The sequence below is a fragment of the Sminthopsis crassicaudata genome, chromosome X, assembly GCF_048593235.1.
Source record: "Sminthopsis crassicaudata isolate SCR6 chromosome X, ASM4859323v1, whole genome shotgun sequence".
Taxonomy (NCBI): Eukaryota; Metazoa; Chordata; class Mammalia; order Dasyuromorphia; family Dasyuridae; genus Sminthopsis; species Sminthopsis crassicaudata.
In genome coordinates, this window is record NC_133623.1 from 65,044,611 (window position 1) to 65,063,103 (window position 18,493).

General features: G+C 47.6%; 1 protein-coding gene across 6 annotated transcripts in view; it reads right to left on the reverse strand.

Moving 5' to 3' along the window:
* Positions 1-762: 762 nt before the first annotated feature.
* VSIG4 (V-set and immunoglobulin domain containing 4) overlaps positions 763-18,493 on the reverse strand; it is a 96,910-nt gene continuing 79,179 nt past the window's right edge. Inside the window, exons 3-10 of one of the 6 annotated variants that reach the window (XM_074278197.1) lie at positions 16,890-17,168; positions 15,805-15,873; positions 13,798-13,884; positions 13,525-13,611; positions 10,476-10,529; positions 9,760-9,864; positions 3,106-3,127; positions 763-1,481 (exon numbers count right to left, since the gene is read on the reverse strand). In XM_074278197.1, the coding sequence (XP_074134298.1) occupies positions 1,262-1,481; positions 3,106-3,127; positions 9,760-9,864; positions 10,476-10,529; positions 13,525-13,611; positions 13,798-13,884; positions 15,805-15,873; positions 16,890-17,168 (923 nt within the window). In that variant the 3' untranslated portion in view covers positions 763-1,261. Of the gene's footprint in view, positions 1,482-3,105; positions 3,128-9,736; positions 9,865-10,475; positions 10,530-13,524; positions 13,612-13,797; positions 13,885-15,804; positions 15,874-16,889; positions 17,169-18,493 lie in introns of all 6 variants that reach the window. The other 5 variants (XM_074278196.1, XM_074278200.1, XM_074278201.1 and 2 more) reach the window with 5 other exon arrangements.

Here is an 18,493-nt window from a genome sequence, read left to right on the forward strand (position 1 = left end):
ATACCTGATATTCAGGGTAGACAACAGTGTATCACCAATGACACCTTAGAAACCAAAAGTCCCCTGTAAGACAACATCCAAGAAATGTGGGATTTGGGGAAGGGAGATGAAGCAGACATAATATAAGAGTGAGGGATGACAGCAACTGCCTCATGAGTGTCTAGGTCCAAAGAGCCAGGGAAAGAAAGAAAGAAAGAAAGAAAGAAAGAAAGAAAGAAAGAAAGAAAGAAAGAAAGAAAGAAAGAAAGAAAGAAAGAAAGAAAGAAAGAAAGAAAGAAAGAAAGAAAGAAAGAAAGAAAAAAGAAAGAAAGAAAGAAAGAAAGAAAGAAAGAAAGAAAGAAAGAAAGAAAGAAAGAAAGAAAGAAAGAAAGAAAGAAAGAAAGAAAGAAAGAAAGAAAGAAAGAAAGAAAGAAAGAAAGAAAGAAAGAAAGAAAGAAAGAAAGAAAGAAAGAAAGAAAGAAAGAAAGAAAGAAAGAAAGAAAGAAAGAAAGAAAGAAAGAAAGAAAGAAAGAAAGAAAGAAAGAAAGAAAGAAAGAAAGAAAGAAAAGAAAGAAAGAAAGAAAGAAAGAAAGAAAGAAAGAAAGAAAGAGGGAGGGAGGGAGGGAGGGGGGGATAGAGGAAGAAAAATAAGGAGCCAAGTTGCCCAGAGTGGGCAGGAATGGAGAAAGTCCCCACATCACTGAGGTCGCATATGGGAAGAAAGGAAGTAGCATCTCACACTGGGAGAGATCGTGGGATTGACTTGGTGGATTTCCATCGTTCTCTTATTAGTAATGTTTTATTGAGAAACAACACTGTGCTGGGTGGTGGGCTCACAGCAAGGCAACAGAGTCCATCTCTGCACAGTGTGCGAAACACTCTCTCCTCCAGGCCCAAAGAAATATGGAGAGACTCTCTAAGTATCTGGCACCCTGGCTGCCAGATCCGGGAGCAGTGTTTCTTTGCCTTGTCAGCAGGGGGAGGCATTGCCTTGTCAGCAGGGGGAGGCAGGGAGGCCGAAGGCTGGGAGCAAAGCTGGGACCTACAGTGGCAACTTTTCATGCTAAAGCCTATTTTCCCAGGAACATCTCATCCCATTGGCCAGGAACCCAGGGGTTTGTGCCGGGAGGTGGGATGGGAGGCGATGGGAAGGGAGGGGATGCAGCAGGGCTATGGACAGCATGGCTTGGGGAGGACCCCTCCTCTCTCTGAGAGGGAGGAAGGGAAGGCGGGACAAGCCAGCCCAGTGGCTGGACCATCTGCCCCCCCAGCCCCATTGTCTTTAGCAGTTGGGTTTTCCATTATCTTGCGTCCCTAATTCCGCCGAGTTGTTCCCACACAGCAGCCGGGCATAGTCGCTGTTGGCCTGGGTGATGATCTGATAATCCTGAGTCCCAGAAGGGTCACTGTGATACTCATTCTCAAGGGCCCTGGTCTCAGCTGCTGCCCGGGTCGGGACCCCAGAATAGATGGAGACCCTGGGGCCGTCTTCTGTACTCATCCTGTAGCCAACGATACCCAAGGTGGAGAAAGGAATATAATAGAAGAAGGCAATGAGGGAGAGCTAAGGAGGAATGAGAACAGGCCCCAGGATCCCCCCACTCTGAGGCCTTCCCTCTTATTTCCTTTCTTGAAAAATGGAGAAAATCTGCTCACAACATTGTGCCCAAGGTCATGGGAGCTTAGTTGGCAGGCTCCTTAGAGGGCGAAACTGAAGTTTGGGGGGGTGAGGGGGTGGGGAACATACTTGCCCAAGTCACCTAGACCAAGCCAGAGGGGGCAATTTGAACCAGCGTCGCCCATTCGATCCCTCTAGACCTTTTTGGGCCTTTTCTGATGGCCCAGCTCGTGTCCTCGTCACCTTTCCTTGTTACAGTCTCCTAATGGTTTTCTTCACCTCTTAGTCTCTCCCCACCCCACCACGTCCCCCAAAGAGTTGCCAAATTTGCTCTTCCTAAAGGTCAGATTCAATCAGGTCACTCACCTGTTCTACAAACATCAGTAGCTCCTTTTTGTTTCTAGAATAAAGGCCTTTAAAGTCACTTCACACTGGTTCCAGGTTATGACTCTAGGTTGACACCTTTCCCTTCTTCACCCACTGTCCAGTCTGGGCCAACTGGCCCATCTGTGCTGCCATTTTCCCTCTCTATGTCTTTGTAATCTCTGTGTTGGCAACCTCCTTACTTCTTCTTCATAGAACTCTTCTCTTTCCAGGTCCATCTTAAGTCTCAGCTCCTATGGGGGGGGGGTCATCACACAGGGGCCAGTGCCCTCCTCCACTCGGGGAATGATTCTCTATTTTGTATAAACTCATCTCACTTCCTCAGTAGGAGAGAAGCATCTTGATGGGAGGGTCTACTGATATAATAGGACTCTTTGGTCCCCTGATCTTTGTAGGGGGATTGGGTCAGAAAACCCTGAATCTCCTGGTTCTGGTTCCCCACCCCTCCCCACCCTTAATTCACGTGCCCTTGGGAAACTCCTAAAATAACCCCCATCTTAATTCATCTGGAAATTATTCCCTAGACCACCACCCTTGGTCCATCGGCTCCCTGGTTCGGGCCTACAGGAAACCAAATAATATTAATCTGTGTCTCTTAATTCCCTGCTACTTTCCTAAGAAGAATCCTCGCCCACTGAGAATCCCTCGGTGTCAATAAACCCCTCTTTGGCCAAACCGTAACTTGGAACCTGGGACTGCGAATTCTCATAAAACCTGCGACACGGGCCTGGGGACCTCCAACCCAATAGGGTGCCCTCATCCCTCAACACTACAGCATTTCTGACTTAGTGTCCCAAGTAGCCAGTGTCGTGTGTGATGTATAGTAGCTACTTTAGACATGATGAGTGACCGAATGAAGCTGCCAAAGGTAGACTTTCCTCCTTCATCCCAGAAGGGGAGCCATGAGACCTAGTTCCCAGCCTGGTCACTTCTGGGCCTTCTGAACCATCGTCCACATGTCCACAAAACGAAGGCATCAGCCCACATTGTCTCAAGTCCCTTCCGGCAGTAAGGCCTGTGACCCTTCGAATGCTACCTAGGCCCGATCTGCCCTAATGTCCTCCAACTGGTTCCCAGGAGACTGACACTGATAAGGGAGTGGGGAAGGAGGAACAGAGTCTTACCTGGCCACCTCGTAGATGTGTCCTGCAAAAGAAGACAAAGGGTGAATCAAGATGGAGACGCCTGGGTGGCAGGAGCATCTAGGGCCAGATCTACTAGCCAGCAAGACTGGAGGACCAAGCGCTGAGGGCCGAGGGGGGTCCTGAGTGGGGAGGGGCTCAGGGGGCAGTTGGGAGAATAAGAAAGAGGGGGACAAATGTGAGTCCTTGTACTCCCCTGCCCATCTAGCCCTGCCATTGGGGAATAGCTAGAACCTCTGAAACTTTGCAAAGGGCTATCCCCACATTGGAGAATTTGGCAGATGAGCAAAGAGGTTCTGAGAAGGAAAAGAGACACACAGCTGGTAAGTGGCATAATGTCTGCCTCTAAACCCAGTCCCCTTCCCACTCTATCAGGTTGTCTCAATCTTTCAGGGGCCCCCCTTGTCAAAGTGACCTTGAATAAGTCACTTTCCTCTAAGTCTCATGCGTAAGATAGGGCTAATCGTAGTTCCACTGCCTACCTCACCGGCTTGTCAAGTGGCTTAATTCAATAGTAGAATCTCTGAGAAGGGCAGAGGGATGTGAGCTTTTTAGTATTGTCATTATCACTGTTCTTAGAGCAGGCCTTGGTCTGCTCTAGGCTCTGAATGGAAGGCTCTGCCTCAGCTGTCTGTGCTCAGTCCTCCCAGAAGGCCCCCCAGGCAGACCTTCCCCGGCCCCTGGGTGTCCTGGAGGAGGGACCCAGAGTGAACAGCCCTTGGGTTGTTCCCCAAAAAACCAGGAGCCAGACAGTGAAAGCTTCCAGGGCCCCTTGATGGGGGACCAAAGAGTCATAGCCAATGGGGCGAAGGTGAGCCCTAGACCAATGGCATCTACTTTCAGGGAGGGCCCACACATGGTATCCCTCATTCCATTCCTACCCCCTGCTTTTTCTTGAATCAAGTACACAGTAGACTGTGTGACCTTGAGCAAGTAGCTTGACCTCCATAAAATGAAGTGACTGGACCAAGTTGCCTGAGTCTAAAATCCTGAGTTGGAAGGGACCTCAGAGGCCATCTCATGCCATATCTGAGCAGGAACCCCCTTTAAAACATCCCTCTCAAGTAAGTTTCCACTTGAATATCTCTAGTGACGGAGAACTCACTTCTTCCCAAGGCAGCCCCGGTTGGATACCTCTAAGCACTTATTCTGGGACAGTTAGCACAGCGCCTGGCGCATAGTCAGCGCTCATTAAATGCTCTTTGACTTGACAATTCCTATCAAGCCTTTCTCTTGTCTCGTTGCTACCCAAGGGGGCCAGGTAGAACACATTTTCACTGAGGGAGGGAGTGCCCATTAGGTATGGATAAAATCATTTTAATTCTAGGAGACGGAAGCCAAATTGGGGAACAAAGTAAATTCTGAGAGGAGAAAATCTAAGTGGGAGGTGAGGGGGAGTGGGAAAGAGCCACTTCCCTGCACCACTGACTGTCACTAACAGAAAGAAGTAAGACGAGTCCCTGTCCCGGGGAGAATTTAGTCTCATTGGGGACCTAAGGCACCCACCGGTCAACCACACCAGCAACGCCCAAAGACGGTGAGAGCTGAAAGCCGAGCCTTAGCAGAGGCTACAGGGAGGGGTGTAGGAAGAGGGAGAAATGGAACAGGCAGGAAAGGGGCCCGCCTGGGGTGGCTGAGTCTGGCCTTTCTCCTAGTTTCTCAAAGGTCACATGCAAGTGAGCCCTGAGCATCATGGGGTGGGCCACAGAGTTTGCAATGTGATGCTACTGCAGGTAAAAGAATGGTAACATATTTAACATGTATGGGACTACCTACCATCTAGGGAGGGGCTTGGGGGGAAGAGGGGAAAAGTTGGAACAGAAGTGAGTGCAAGGATCAAAGCTGAAAAATTACATAAGCATATGTTCTGTCAAAAAAAAAGTTATAATTAAAAATAGAAAATGTTATAAACGAGTGCGGTTAAAATACATTTTGCTGTCCCAGAACACACAGAATTTAAGCAGAATACTTGCAAGATCAATATAAGTCGCCTGCTACTCGCACGCCCTACACACATGCACTGACCTCAAAACACAGCAGACCTTGAACTAGCAAAGAACTCAGCCAAAACAGCTGCTCTTTTTTAGAGAAGGGAAACTGCACACGAGGGAGGCTCCCCATTCTCCCCCAGAGCTGCCAAGCCAAACATTCAGCGCCTCTCGCTGAAGGTCTTCAAGTCGAAGAATATTGAACCATGGGAAAGAACAAATTTGGGAACCACTGCCCTTTTCTTGGGGGAGTCGCTAGGGATGGTTGACTTGGAGAAGGATCTGATGGAAAACAGTCTGCTTTAGGAAAGTCAAATGAGGAAAAGAACACTGGGGGTGGTCGGGGAAATGGGGTGAGGAGGGAGGGGTCAGGGCCCAGTTTGTGTGGAGAGAGGAACTAGGGAGAGAAGGAGAAGAAGAGAGCACTGGAGACCATTTGTGGGCAGACACTGATCTGGCTCGAGTACAGGGTGCGGGAAGGGGACTGAGATGAGCAGAGTTGGAATAGTTTTTTTTTCCTTTACTGATGGGAATCCCGTGGAAAGAACACTGGCTTTGGAGGCAGAGGATATTGGCCCAACCACTCTCTCCGCCACTTACTCCCTCTATGACTTTGGGCGACCTCCCTTGGTCTCAGTTTCTTCCTCCATAAAAGGAGAGGTTAAGCCAGATTTCTCATCTAGGATGGTGGGAAAACACATGCTTCGGCTCCCACCCCCTCCCCAGGAGGCCTTTTCCCACCACATAGGTGCTAGTGCCTCTGCCACTCAGGCTGCCTTCCAGCCACTTCTGTATAGCTTGGATGTGCCCGATTATTGCTTGTTAACCTCTTCCATTGGAAGCAGGCAAGAACCATATGGTCATCCCTTCCCCATCTTGACTTTTTCCATCATGGCTTCAGTATCGAGGGCTGCTGTAAGAAATTAAGTGGGATTGGGGGGAGTTTTGTGGAAGTCACAAATGGCTTGTGAAGGCCAGGAGGTGACACAGAAAAAAGTTTAGAACTTTGAAATACAGAAAATACACAAATAGTAGTATACAAAGTCAATATGTCATCTTTGAATGCCATACTTCTTTTTGGTATGAAGGGAGGGCCAAAGCCTTTCAAGCAGATTTTCCAGATTGTGGGGCTGCTGGGCCTCTGGCCCCCTGCCATGTGGAAGGGATAACTGTATTTTTAATTTTCTTTGTATCCTCAGTGCTTAGTCCAGTGCCTGGTATACAGTAAATACTTACTAAGCGCTTGTTAATTCACTGATGGTTTTGAAGCAAAGAGGGCCCGGGTTTAAATTCTACCTTAATTATCTTTCTATCGAGGGGCAGAGCCAAGATCACAGAGACGGCACAAGCGAGGTTCTGAGCTTCTCTCATACCCTCATTACCAACTTTTAAAATCAGCCTCAAAAATAGCGCTAGACTGGTAAGGTTTAAAAGATTGGAAGTACAACAATTCACCAGCTGAAGATTATCAGGAATATCGCCAGAAAAGGTTTGTTCTAAGTGGCAGGAACAGACTGGCACAGGACAGGGATAGAATCGGGAGCGGGGTGGTCTCTGCGGTTAGAAGGTTTACATAGAGCTCTCTGCCATAGCCTGACTGCTTTGCTTTGGTTGCAGAGTAGTGGACTAGCAGAGAAATTGGAACCTAGGGTAGAGAGTACACTGAGGGACGCCAGAGCCTAAGAAGATCTGACTGTGCCCACCCAGAACCAGAAGTGACTCAGTGCAGATCATAACACAGCTCTTCACAGCATTCTGCAGCTAGGGGCTCTTGTTTGGGGGCAATCACACACAGCAGGGGCACAGCCTGGGGCAGCCTCTCATCTGCACAGGGGGGGCTCAGCCTGGGGTGGTGGAATTTCCCCAGCTCCCCAGGCAGAGACACTTGGGGTACCCTGAGGGATAGGGCGATTGCTAATACTCAAAGCTGCATTTGTGGGGGGGGGCAGTGATACTTTTGCTGCTTAACCTCTAGCCCCAAGGCAGTTGCTAATCCTCACATCAGGGCTCCTAGCAGGGCACTTACACAGCCCAGCCCTAGCTACCCAGGCCTAGTCACTTCAGTGTGGAGCTCTTCCCAGAGCACTCCTGCAGCTCGGCAGCTCCTTGCAGCCCCGCAGCTCCTTGCAGCCCATTAAGAGGACAGTTACTGTCCATATACCCATCCTTGTTCTGCAGAGGAAGCTGGTAACCTTGCACTGAAGACAGAACCTGAAGGCTTTAAAAATGAGTTAAAAAATGAAGAGAACGATTGATAGCTTCTATACAGAAAGAGAGCGAGTTTCCAAACCCAAGGAGAGTAACAGCAAACAGCCTCCAGACATTATCCCAAATAACACTCTCCTAGAAGAGACTATTAAAAATCTCAAAAGAGAGTTAAAAGAAAAAATGGGTAAAGGGGAGAGAAGCTATTCAAGAGAGTAACAACCTCCTGAAAAGTGAATTGGAAAAGGTAAACAACTTCCTGAAATGTGAATTGGAAAAGGTAAAGAATTCACAGGAAGTGTAGGGAAACAGAATTAGGGAATTGGAAAAGGTAAAGAAATCACAGGAAAGTAGGATCTGTGAATTGGAAAAGATAAGGAATTCAAAAGTGTCAGAATAAGGGAAAAGGGGAGATAAAAAGAGGGAAACTGCATCCCACAAAGAGGCAAAGAAAACCTATCATATCTAAGGGAAGTTAGAGAGGGGGAGGAACAATGTATGGATCTTACTCCCATTAGATTTGGCTCAAAGAGAAAATAATTGACATTTGTTTTACAGAGAATTCTCTCTCACCTCATTAAAAAGGGGGAGAGGAAAAGAGAAAAGGAAAAGAGTAAAAAGGGAAGGGTACAAGAAAGGGAAAGGGATTTAAAGGGAGGAGGGAGGGATACTAAAGAGGGAGGGCTGCGTGATGCAAGTGGGGTCTATAAATTAAATATTGGGGAAGGGATTGGGGGGGAAAGGGATAAAAGCATTATCTGGGGATAATATGATGGCAGGAAATACAGAATTAGTCATTTTAACTGTAAATGTGAATGGGATGAACTCTCCCATTAAACAGAGACATAGCAGACTGGATCAAAAGTAAGAATCCTGCAATATGTTGTTTACAGGAAACATATTTAAAGCAGGGAGATACATACAGAGTAAAGGTAAAAGGCTGGAGCAGAATCTTTTATGCTTCAAGTGAAGTCAAAAAAGCAGGGGTAGCTATTCTTATCTCTGGTCAAACAAAAGCAAAAATTGATCTAATCAAAAGAGATAAGGAAGGAAACCACAAAACAAACAAGAAAGAAATTAAAGAGGTAAATAGAACATTAGAAAAACTAGGTATGATAGACCTTTGGAGAAAACTGAATGGTGACAAAAAGGAGTATACTTTCTTCTCAGCAGTTCATGGATTCTATACAAAAATTGACCATATATTAGGACATAAAGATCTCAAAATTAAATGTAGGAAGGCAGAAATAGTAAATGCCTTCTTCTCAGACCACAATGCAATAAAAGCTACATTCAGTAAAAAGTTAGGGGTAAATAGACCAAAAAATTTGGAAACTAAATAATCTCATCTTAAAGAATGACTGGGTGAAACAGCAAATTATAGACATAGTTAATAATTTCACTCAAGATAATGACAATGATGAGACATCATATCAAAATCTTTGGGATGCAGCTAAAGCAGTAATAAGGGGAAATTTTATATCTTTAGAGGCTTACTTGAATACAATAGAGAAAGAGAAGATCAATGAATTGAGCTTGCAACTTAAAAAGCTAGAAAAAGACCAAATTAAAAACCCCTAATCAAATGCTAAACTTGGAATTCTAAAATTAAAAATAGAAATTAATAATATTGAAAGCAAAAAATATTGAACTAATAAATAAAAGTAAGAGTTGGTTTTATGAAAAAAAAATAAAATAGATAAACCTTTAGTAAATCTGATTAGAAAAAAGAAAGAGGAAAATCAAATTGATAGTCTTACAAATGAAAAGGGGGATCTTTCCACCAATGAAGAGGAAATTAGAGAAATAATAAGGAGTTACTTTGCCCAACTTTATGCCAATAAATTTGATAACTTAAGTGAAATGGATGACTTCCTCCAAAAATATAGGCTTTCCAGATTAACAGAAGAGGAAGTAAATTGCTTAAATAGTCCCATTTCAGAAAAAGAAATAGAACAAGCTATTAATCAACTCCCCAGGAAAAAAATCCCCAGGACCAGATGGATTTACATGTGAATTCTACCAAACATTTAAAAAACAATTAGCCCCAATGTTATATAAAGTATTTGAAAAAATAGGGGACAAAGGAGTCCTACCAAACTCCTCTTATGACACAGACATGGTACTGATACCTAAACCAGGTCGATCGAAAACTGAGAAAGAAAATTATAGACCAATTTCCTTAATGAATATTGATAAATCAGATATTAGCAAGAGAGAACTGGGAGCAATAGTGGGTGTTAGAGTGAGGGAGACTGAGCTGGAAGTAAGGGAAAACTTCCTGCAAGTTGGAGTTGTTCTAGGGCAGAAGGTACTGACTGGGCAATGAGTTCACTGTCACTGGAGGTCTGCAAGTAACAAAATGACTTCCCCTCTAGCTCTGAGACTGCCAGACATGTAACCGAGGAAACAGTACACACAAAGCTCCACCCTCCTCACTCACCTTCTTGGGATCTCTTCCGGCACAAGCCAAAAAGCATGGCAAAGACCAGCACGATGCACACGAGGGCGATCAGGATTATGGCATAGAGGGGCAGGCCGTGGGCTGCTGAAAGAGACACATTCCCAGAGGGCCTTGGGGTGGGCTGGGGGCAATGGGCATCGCTCCCTCCCCTTCCCAAGGCCAGTTCTCCAACTTTCCCCTTCTCCCATGTGTCCTTTTCCCATACTGGCCACAGGGCCAGGGTCAGACAAGAACGGGGTCCTAGAGCTTTATTAGGGTGCGCTGGACACACTCAGATGCTTCTCTTAGTCCCTGAAGACAGAGAGAGCTGGAGAAGGAGAGGGGAGGGGAGAGAAGGGGAGGGAGAGGAGAGGGGGGAGGAGGGGAGGGGGAGGGGAGAGGGAGGGGCCTCATTAGCTTTAGATTTGGCGCTGTGCCAGTCACTGGTCTGTCACCAAACATGCGCCCCCTAGGGGCCACCCAGCATAGCCCTTCTGCACAGTCACCAAGGAGGGAGTAAGTAGCCTGGCAGTTCTAACAGCTGGCCCTGAGGCAGGCCCGGCCTGTGCTCTCGGGTCAGCGCCCACCTGGCACAGAGTAGACAGCTGTAGATCGCCGCTTAACGAAGCAGCGGGGCACGAGGCGCCCACACACCGGCCATCTTCGTTGAGGAATTCTTCCCTCGCCCCTCCCCGCTTCTCCCAGCCCGCTCCTACCTGTTCTTTTGTCCACATTTCCCTGGTCCCTCAATGTGGCTCTTGAAGTGGGACCTGCGAAGGAGGAACATGGGATGGTCGGTGGTCTGTGCGAGGTAGGGCAGAGCAATGGGCAGGGTCGGGGGAGCCGGATTGGAATCCTGCCCGTGCCACGGAGACACTGTGGGGCCTTGGACGAGTCTCTTCCTTCTCTGGACCTTTGTAACATGGAAGGGTTGGGCCAGGTAATGAGAACAGGGCCCAGCTTTGGGCTGCATTTCAAGGCTGGTCAGGACCTTGGCGGCCATGATCTCACTGGAGCTCAGTCTCCAGGGGGCTCCTCCTGCTCTGCCGTCCTGTGCTTCCCAAGACTGGACGGCAAAAGTTCCCGCGCTTCGCAGGTGCACCTGGAGCGCATGTCTCACACGGCCCCCTCCCACCCACCCCCAGTATGGGACTGATGGTCATCCTGCCCCTTGGAGCCAAACCGGGAGACCCCGGATGTGGCTCGAGACCATGGCTGATGAAGGGGACCCTTCACAAGGGCCATGATGTCCACGGAGGTCAGATGATAGGCAGCCTTGTTGCCCAATCAGCATTGGGGGTTGTTGGTTGAGGGCTGGGGGCTTGAAAGCCCAAACCCACTGGCTGAGGACTTTGAATCTCTTGCTTTTTGCTGTTCCCCATGACTGTCATACCCACAAACAGAGATCAGATGGAAGGATTTGGGGAGAAGCGGAAAGAAAAAAGTCCCAACAGGCAGCTAGGGGGCGCAGTGGATAGAGCACCGGCCCTGAGTTCAGGAGGACCTGAGTTCAAATTTGATTTCAGACACTTAACACTTCCTAGCTGTGTGACCCTGGGCAAGTCACTGAACCCCAGCCTCAGGAAAAGAAAAAAAAAAGGTCCTGGGTGGGGAAACACTAAAACTTGGGACTTGGGAAGGATCTCCTTCTTCACCCATCCTCTCCCTGTTCTAGGTGCTTTTAAAGCACTACTATGTTGTGTTCTGAGCCCCTCTCATTCTGTCTGTGTGATAAGGACCATCCCAAGTCTCAGCTTCTGCTTTCTAGAGCTGCTTTCAGCTCCCAAGGTTCTTATTTTATGAGACCCCCCCCCTATGGTGACCTTTACCATTTAAAAGGCCTCTCATTCTTTCTACCTATGTTCTTGGTCCCTTTCTAGGTCTGACATTTTTTGTTCTAGCACCCTTTCACTATTTCTCTTCTCTAAAGGCCATTCCAATGTTGTTCTTGTCCTTTCCAAAATACCTGAGTGTTCTAACATTCCCTGGTAAATGTGGCTCCCTGCTGTGCAACTCCCTATTAAGGTCCCTCTCATTCAAACTATCCTTGTTCTAGGTGCTTTCCAGTGGATAACACTTCATGTTCTAAGTCCCCTGTCACTCTCTCTTTCCTAAAGGCCATCCCAACCTTTATACTTTGCTTTTCAAAACTCTTTTGAGCCTTGATTTTCCCTAGTTTCAAGACCTCCCACTGTGACACACCCTATTTATAGGCTCGTCCCATTCTACCTATTGGTGTTCTAGGTGTTTTTGTTCTAAGCCCCTTCTCCCTCTGTCTCTTTTCTAAAGCCATCCCCAGACTGAAAATCTGCCTTTTAGGGCACCAATGTGTTCTAAGAGTGCCTTGTCAATAAGACCCCCTGCTGTGACTTTCCCCTCTGATTCAAACTATGCCTGTTCTAGGTGCTTTCCAAGATCTAATATTTTCTGTTCCCAGCCCCCTCTTGCTTGTCTGTTCTCTAGAGGCCTTCCCAATTGTGACAACATGCTTTCTACAGCACCTGTGACTCTGTGCCTACTCAATGGGTCTCCCTGCTCTGACATTCCCTGTTTTAAAATCCCTCTCCTTCCAACTATACCTGTTCTAGGTGCTGTCCAATCACTAAAATTTTGTGTTCTAAGCCCCTCTCTGTGTCTTTTATAAAGCCCATCCCAAGTCTGACCTTCTGCTTTCTAAAGATGCTTTGAGCTTCCAATGTTCTTACTTTATGAGACCCTTTGTGTTGATCCTTATGTTTTCAAAGGCCTCTCATTCTTACTACCCATGTTCTAGGTCCTTTTCTAGTTCTGACATTTTGTGTTCTAAGACCCTTTCACTATTTCTCTTTTCTAAAGGCCATTCCAATGTTGTCATTCTGCTTTCTAAAACACCAGTGTGTTCTAACAGTCCTTAGTCTATGAGACCTCCTGCTGTGACACAGCCCTCCGACATTCCCTGTTTTAAAATCCCTCTGTCCCACTAAAACTAAAAGGTTTTGAGTGGGTAATTCAGAACCCCCGAGCCAGTGGGGGAACACACACCAGCCTGTGGGGCTCAGCCTTTGGGGCCCAGAAGCAGAGCTTGGGAAGCACAAGTCCACATCCTAAAGAGGCTCCCATGCAGTATTGGAGGGAAGAATCTCTGGCCCAATGAGATGCCGACCTGGGTTCCATCCCTCCTCACTCCCTGCTGAGCCCCTCTCTTTCCTTGTGGGGGGGGAGGCCCCATACTGCCACCCGTGCAACGGGCACCAGGATGAGTCCATAGCATGCCAGCTGAAGAGGGCCTTAGAGCCTTGAATTCAAATCCAGCTGTGTGATCTTGGGCAAGTCCCTTAATCTCTCTCTGCTCCCTTTTCCTCATCTCTAAAAGGGGGGCAAGAAAATTACCTAATGTCCAGGGTGGGTGTGAAGAACAACAAAAAAGGTCATTGTTAAGTGCTGAGCACAGCGCCTGGCAGGTAGTAAGTGCTCTGACAGACAAGACAAACAGCTGAGGGGGCCGAAGGGTAAAGGCCCAGAGGGGCAGGGCTAGGACCCAGAGGTAGAGCTCTCCCCGGGTGCCCAGAGCTGCCCCGGGCCAGGCTGGAGGAGGTGTCCCGGCACATTGGGCCCAGGGTGGGGGTGGGTAAATGGGGACATTGTCATTCTCCTGTCATTCAAGGCCCTCAGCTCTAAATTCCATGAAGCTCTTGGGGGAGAGGGCCCGCCACTGGATGCTTGAAAATCATTGGCTGTGCACTGAGGGACAATCTCCGAGTGGAAAGAAGGGCTTGCTGATCTTACCCAGCCCTTCGCTTCTCCCTCCAGCGTGGCTGGTCTCCATGGTTACCTGTTCCCCTGGTGACGAGTCTGGAGTAGCTGGATGCATTGCTATGGCAACAGAGAAGCAAGATTAAAGCATCTCTCAGTGGGGAGCCAGGCCCTGAACACAAGCTGAGAATATCATTATCCACACTCCTCCAGGCCCGACCCCACCTTGGGGAGCCTAGGCGAGGGGCTTGGAGATCCCAAGCTCAGGGGTGCTCCAGAAGCAGGAGAAGCAGGGCAAAGCCTTACCTGGCCCGGCAGTGCTTAGCTCCGAGAAGCTTCCGGGTGCCGATGTCCGCTCTCTAGCTGGGGTCGCTGGTGTGGACTGGCGTGTTACTGGGCAAACAAGGAAACAAGATCAGGGAAGTCCGGATGTGATATTGGAGGGAGGAATATAGGGGACACTCAGATGTATCGATATTAGGGCAGAAAAGACTCCCGGGGTCAGGGGTCACAGCATGGTCGTGCAATATAGCCAGAATGGAGATCATGTCACAGGAACAGGAAACTTAGGTGTGTGTCAAACATGTCACATGGAGACCCACAGGCTAGTTGATTAGACTTTCCCTCTACCAGGTCATCACTGTGTTCAGCTAAGCTGCTGAGAACTTACAGAAAGGACAATTGAGGTAGCCAGGGATCTGGAAAACAGATCTCACCAGTAGAGGGAAGGAATATAGCACCAAGAAGGTCAAAATTTGAGCCTAATTACAGATGAGGAAAATGAGACTCAGAGGAAGGGAAAGAAATGACTTGCCCAAGATCACATGACTTCTACCTATAGAGTCCAAGAGCTAAGATTTGAACCGATCCTATGAGCCCACATCAGTGGTCATTTCCTCTTAGGGGTCTATGTCATCTTGCTGTGAAGGCTGCAGGCGTGGGCTGTGGGTTATATAATTGCCAAATTGAGATGAATTCTGCAAGCATTATTAGCTTTGTTTTACAGATGAGGAAACTGAGGCTTAAAGAAGCTCATGTGACCTAACCATAGTCACAAGGCCAATAAGTCCCACAGCTGGGACCCAATCTCAGACCCTAGGACTTTTAAGTCTCCTGCTTTTTTGTTGTTCCCCATGACTCTAGTAGCCACAAACAGAGATCAGCTTGAAGGATTTGGGGAGAAGCGGAAAGAAAAAGGTCCCAAGGGGCAGCTAGGTGGTGCAGTGCATAGAGTGCTGGCACTGAAGTGAAGATCTGATTTCAAATCTGGTCTCAGATACTTAACTTAGCTTCCTAGCTGTGTGACCCTGGGCATGTCACTTAACCCCAATTGTCTCAGCCAAAAAAAAAAAAAAAAAAAAAAAAAAAAAGTTCCGAGAGGGGAAACACTAAAATATGAGAGGGAGCCATCTATAGCAATAAGAGCAAGAAGTCATAAAAAGTAGTGGGAAGCACCAATTCAGAAAAAGTTTAGAGAGCCCCGCTCTCCAATGGCCTCATTTACAGCGGAGGGCCGGTCTGCATTCTGACCGGCCACTGACTTCTTCACAACTCCCACTTTCCTCCTTTGAGCTTAGGACATTATGATCCTATGAAATGAATGCTTGACTGAAGGCATGGGATTAGCCTCCTCTCCTCCGTTTTTTGAAGGGGTCGCCCTCTGCCTTCTCACCCCCACCCGGCACCTTCCCCCACCCGCCTTCCTCAGATGATATGTGCCTCGAAGCGCCAGCCTTGGCCTCCCCACTTGCTTCCAAAGGCCTTGAGGGAAGGGACTGCACCTACTGGAAGCGTTATTACCAAAGAACGCAAGAGATATTCATAACAGTAGCTCATATGGCTACATCCCTTTTACAATTCACAAAGCCATTTTGTCACAAAAGTCTTTTAAGGGGCAGCTAGGTGTTACAGTGGTTAGCGCGCCAGCTCTGAAGTCAGGAGGATTTGAGTTTAAATCTGATCTCAGACATTAACACTTCCTGCCTATGTGACCCTGGGCAAGTCACTTAACCCCAATTGCCTCAGCAAAAAAAAAAGAAAGAAGGAAAAAATTATTTTAAGTTATGGAGTTAAGGGAGGCTTTTGCAGCCCAGTTTTGCTGGTGTGAGTCCCAAGGCCCACTTTCACATGCCCAGTAAGTGGCAGAAGCAAAATCCCCTCTCCTTGTACCCAGGTACTGCCACCCATGATGCCCTGGCACCATAGAGTGTGACTGGGACCTCAGGAGTACCCAGGTGCCTCTCCCAATTGTCTGTCTCCTTACAGTTCGTCAGAGGTCCCGAAGACTTCCCCTTGGTAGCCAGCAAGACTCACCTTCCAGGTAAGGGGTGCTGGCTGTCAACTTTCCAGGCTGCATCTGTGTCGTAGGCTTCTTAGAAGACTCTATAAGGGGAGGGGAGGGTACACAAGTGATCATCCCGTCCTTTCTCCCCTCCCCAGTGCCACAGCCAGCTGCCGTGGGTCAAAGGTCTGGTCTAGACTGCTAAGATTTGTCTGATCCAGACCCGATGTGTCCCCAGTTCTGCTCCGCCACCATTTCTGCCCTTGGCCTCTGTCCTGGCAGGCCCCTTAGCCTCAGATTTGCCCTCCTTCCCACCCCCTCCAACCAGCTTTCAGGTTCCAATTCAGCTGATTCTGATTCAACTCTGATCTCTGAAATCAGCAAGTGCCGGGGTCAGTCATTGACCTCAAAATTAGAAGGTATTGATTTGAATCCCAGAACAGTCCCTCTTCTCTGGGCCAGAATTTCCACGTCTGTAAAGTGAGTCTAGATGAGGACGTAAGTTTCATTTGAGGCTCGGACCCTAGTGAATTTCAGGTTCCAACCAGAACCAGATGGTTCCAGTTGATTCTGGCACGACTAGGAGGTTCTAGGTGCCTGCCTTCAAACCTGGAAATGATCACTGAAGTTTCTTTTGGACAGAGACTACTTTCCAGCCAATCTTCAAAACACCTTTGGTGGTGCCAGTACCATCATTCCCATGTTATGGAGGGGAAAACTGAGGCCCAGAGAAATAGTGACTTCCCATAAAAGTTGTGTGAGTATCAGAAGCAAGATTCAAAGGTTAGTTCTGATTTTAAAATTAGTCCCAGCATTCACTGTCCCGGGTGGAACCATTCCCAGGTAATTTGCTTAAAGGAAGGTCGGTTTGGGTCTTTTTTACCTCAGTCTGGGTCCCCAGTGCCCAGCACACAGTAAATGCTTAATAAATGCTTGTTGATCATCAGCATCCCTTCCGCTTCTGCGGGTATTAGTAGCCCCATTTCCTGATGGGTAAGGCCGCTCATAGGCTTTCAGAATCACATGGTAAGCAAAGAGAGATCAAAGAGAGAAGCCAGATTTTCCCAGGAACCTGAGCAACACGCTGGGAAACCAGGTGAAGGAGATGGTAGCTCACCTGTGACCACAAAGTGGATAGGGTCACTCATCTGCTCAGGACCAACACGGGCCTTGGCTACGCAGAAGTATATCCCAGAGTCAGAGACCTGGGCGGGCTTAAAGAGCAGGGTGCCGAGAGAGGTCACCTGGGTCGGAGTACCATCTGGGGTCCCCTTGTACCACTTGTAGGTGATAGGAGGAGAGCCTCGCGCCCGGCACAAAAGACTGATTCTCATGCCATGGGGCACCTTGAAACCATAGCCAGAGCCCGTGGTCACCAGGGGCTTCGAGACAGGGACTATGGCAGGGAAAGAGACAAAGGGTTAGGAATGAGGAAGGATCTCAGTGGGTATGTGTGGAAGGTGACACAAGGAGGGCTGGTACAGGGGGAAAGCAGTTGGGGGCACAGGCCTGGGAAACTGAAGGGAGCAAAAAACTAAGAAAAGGAGACATTGTGATCCCGCAGAATAAACAGGGATATGTTGGGAAGCTGTGGAAAAAGGGAGGAAGGGGAAAGGGAAATGCAGAGAGAAATTTGGCATCCACAGACACAGAGATTCAAAGGAGCCGAGCAGAGAAAAGGGAAGGAACTTAGAACAGAGACAGTTGGAGATATCACAAATCTCAAAACACAGAATGTCAGATCTGGGAAGGAACAAGAAGTGTAGGAATGTAAAGTCTGGGAGGAAGCTTAGAATGAAGAATATAATGGTTGGAAACACAGAAAGTCAGAGCTGGGAGCAAACCTAGAAGAGAGAGACAGTTTAGTTGGAGGGGATTTAGAACACAGAATATCCCAGTAGGGAGGTCTGTTAGAAGAGGGACAGTTAGGAATGATAGGAACCGGAGAATGCAGAATGTCAGAGCTGGGAAAAATCTAGAATGGGGAAAGTATTGAAGGAGAGGGGTCTTAGAACTGACTGTCACAGCAGGGAAACACAAAAAGCAGGGCCTGTTTGAGCACATAGGTGCCTTAGAAAACAGAAGGTCAAAGTTGGGATGGCCTTTAGAAAAGAGACAGGGAGAGGGGGCTTAGAACACAAAATATTATGGTTTAAAAAGCACCTAGAACAGGAAGAGGTAAAATGAGAGGAGCCTTTAAACAGAAAGAGTCACAACAGGGAGCCACATTGATTAGTGATAGAGCAAACAGGTGCCTTAGAAAGCAAAATGTCAAAATTGGAATGACTTGTTCAAAAGAGACAGAGTGTGAAAGAGCTTAGAACACAAAATGTTAGACCTAGAAAAGCACCTAGAACAATGATAGTTTAAAGGAGAGGGACCTTAAAGCAGGGAGTTGCACAGCAGAGAGACACATTTACTTGGGGCTCTTATAACACTCAGGTGTTTTAGAAAGTAGAATGACAACATTGGAATGGCCATTAGAAAAGAGAAATAGTGAAAAGGTCTTAGAATGCAAAATGTCAGAGCTAGAAAGGACTTAGAACTTAGGTAGTAAGAATGAGAAGGCCTTTAAAACATAAGTGTCAACACAGAGGGTCTCATAAGCTAACAACACTGGGAGCTCAAAGCATCTTTAGAAAGCAGAAGCTGAGACTTGGGATGGGCTTTAAAAAAGAGAGAGTGAAAGGGGCTTAGAACACAAAGTCTTAGGAATTGGAA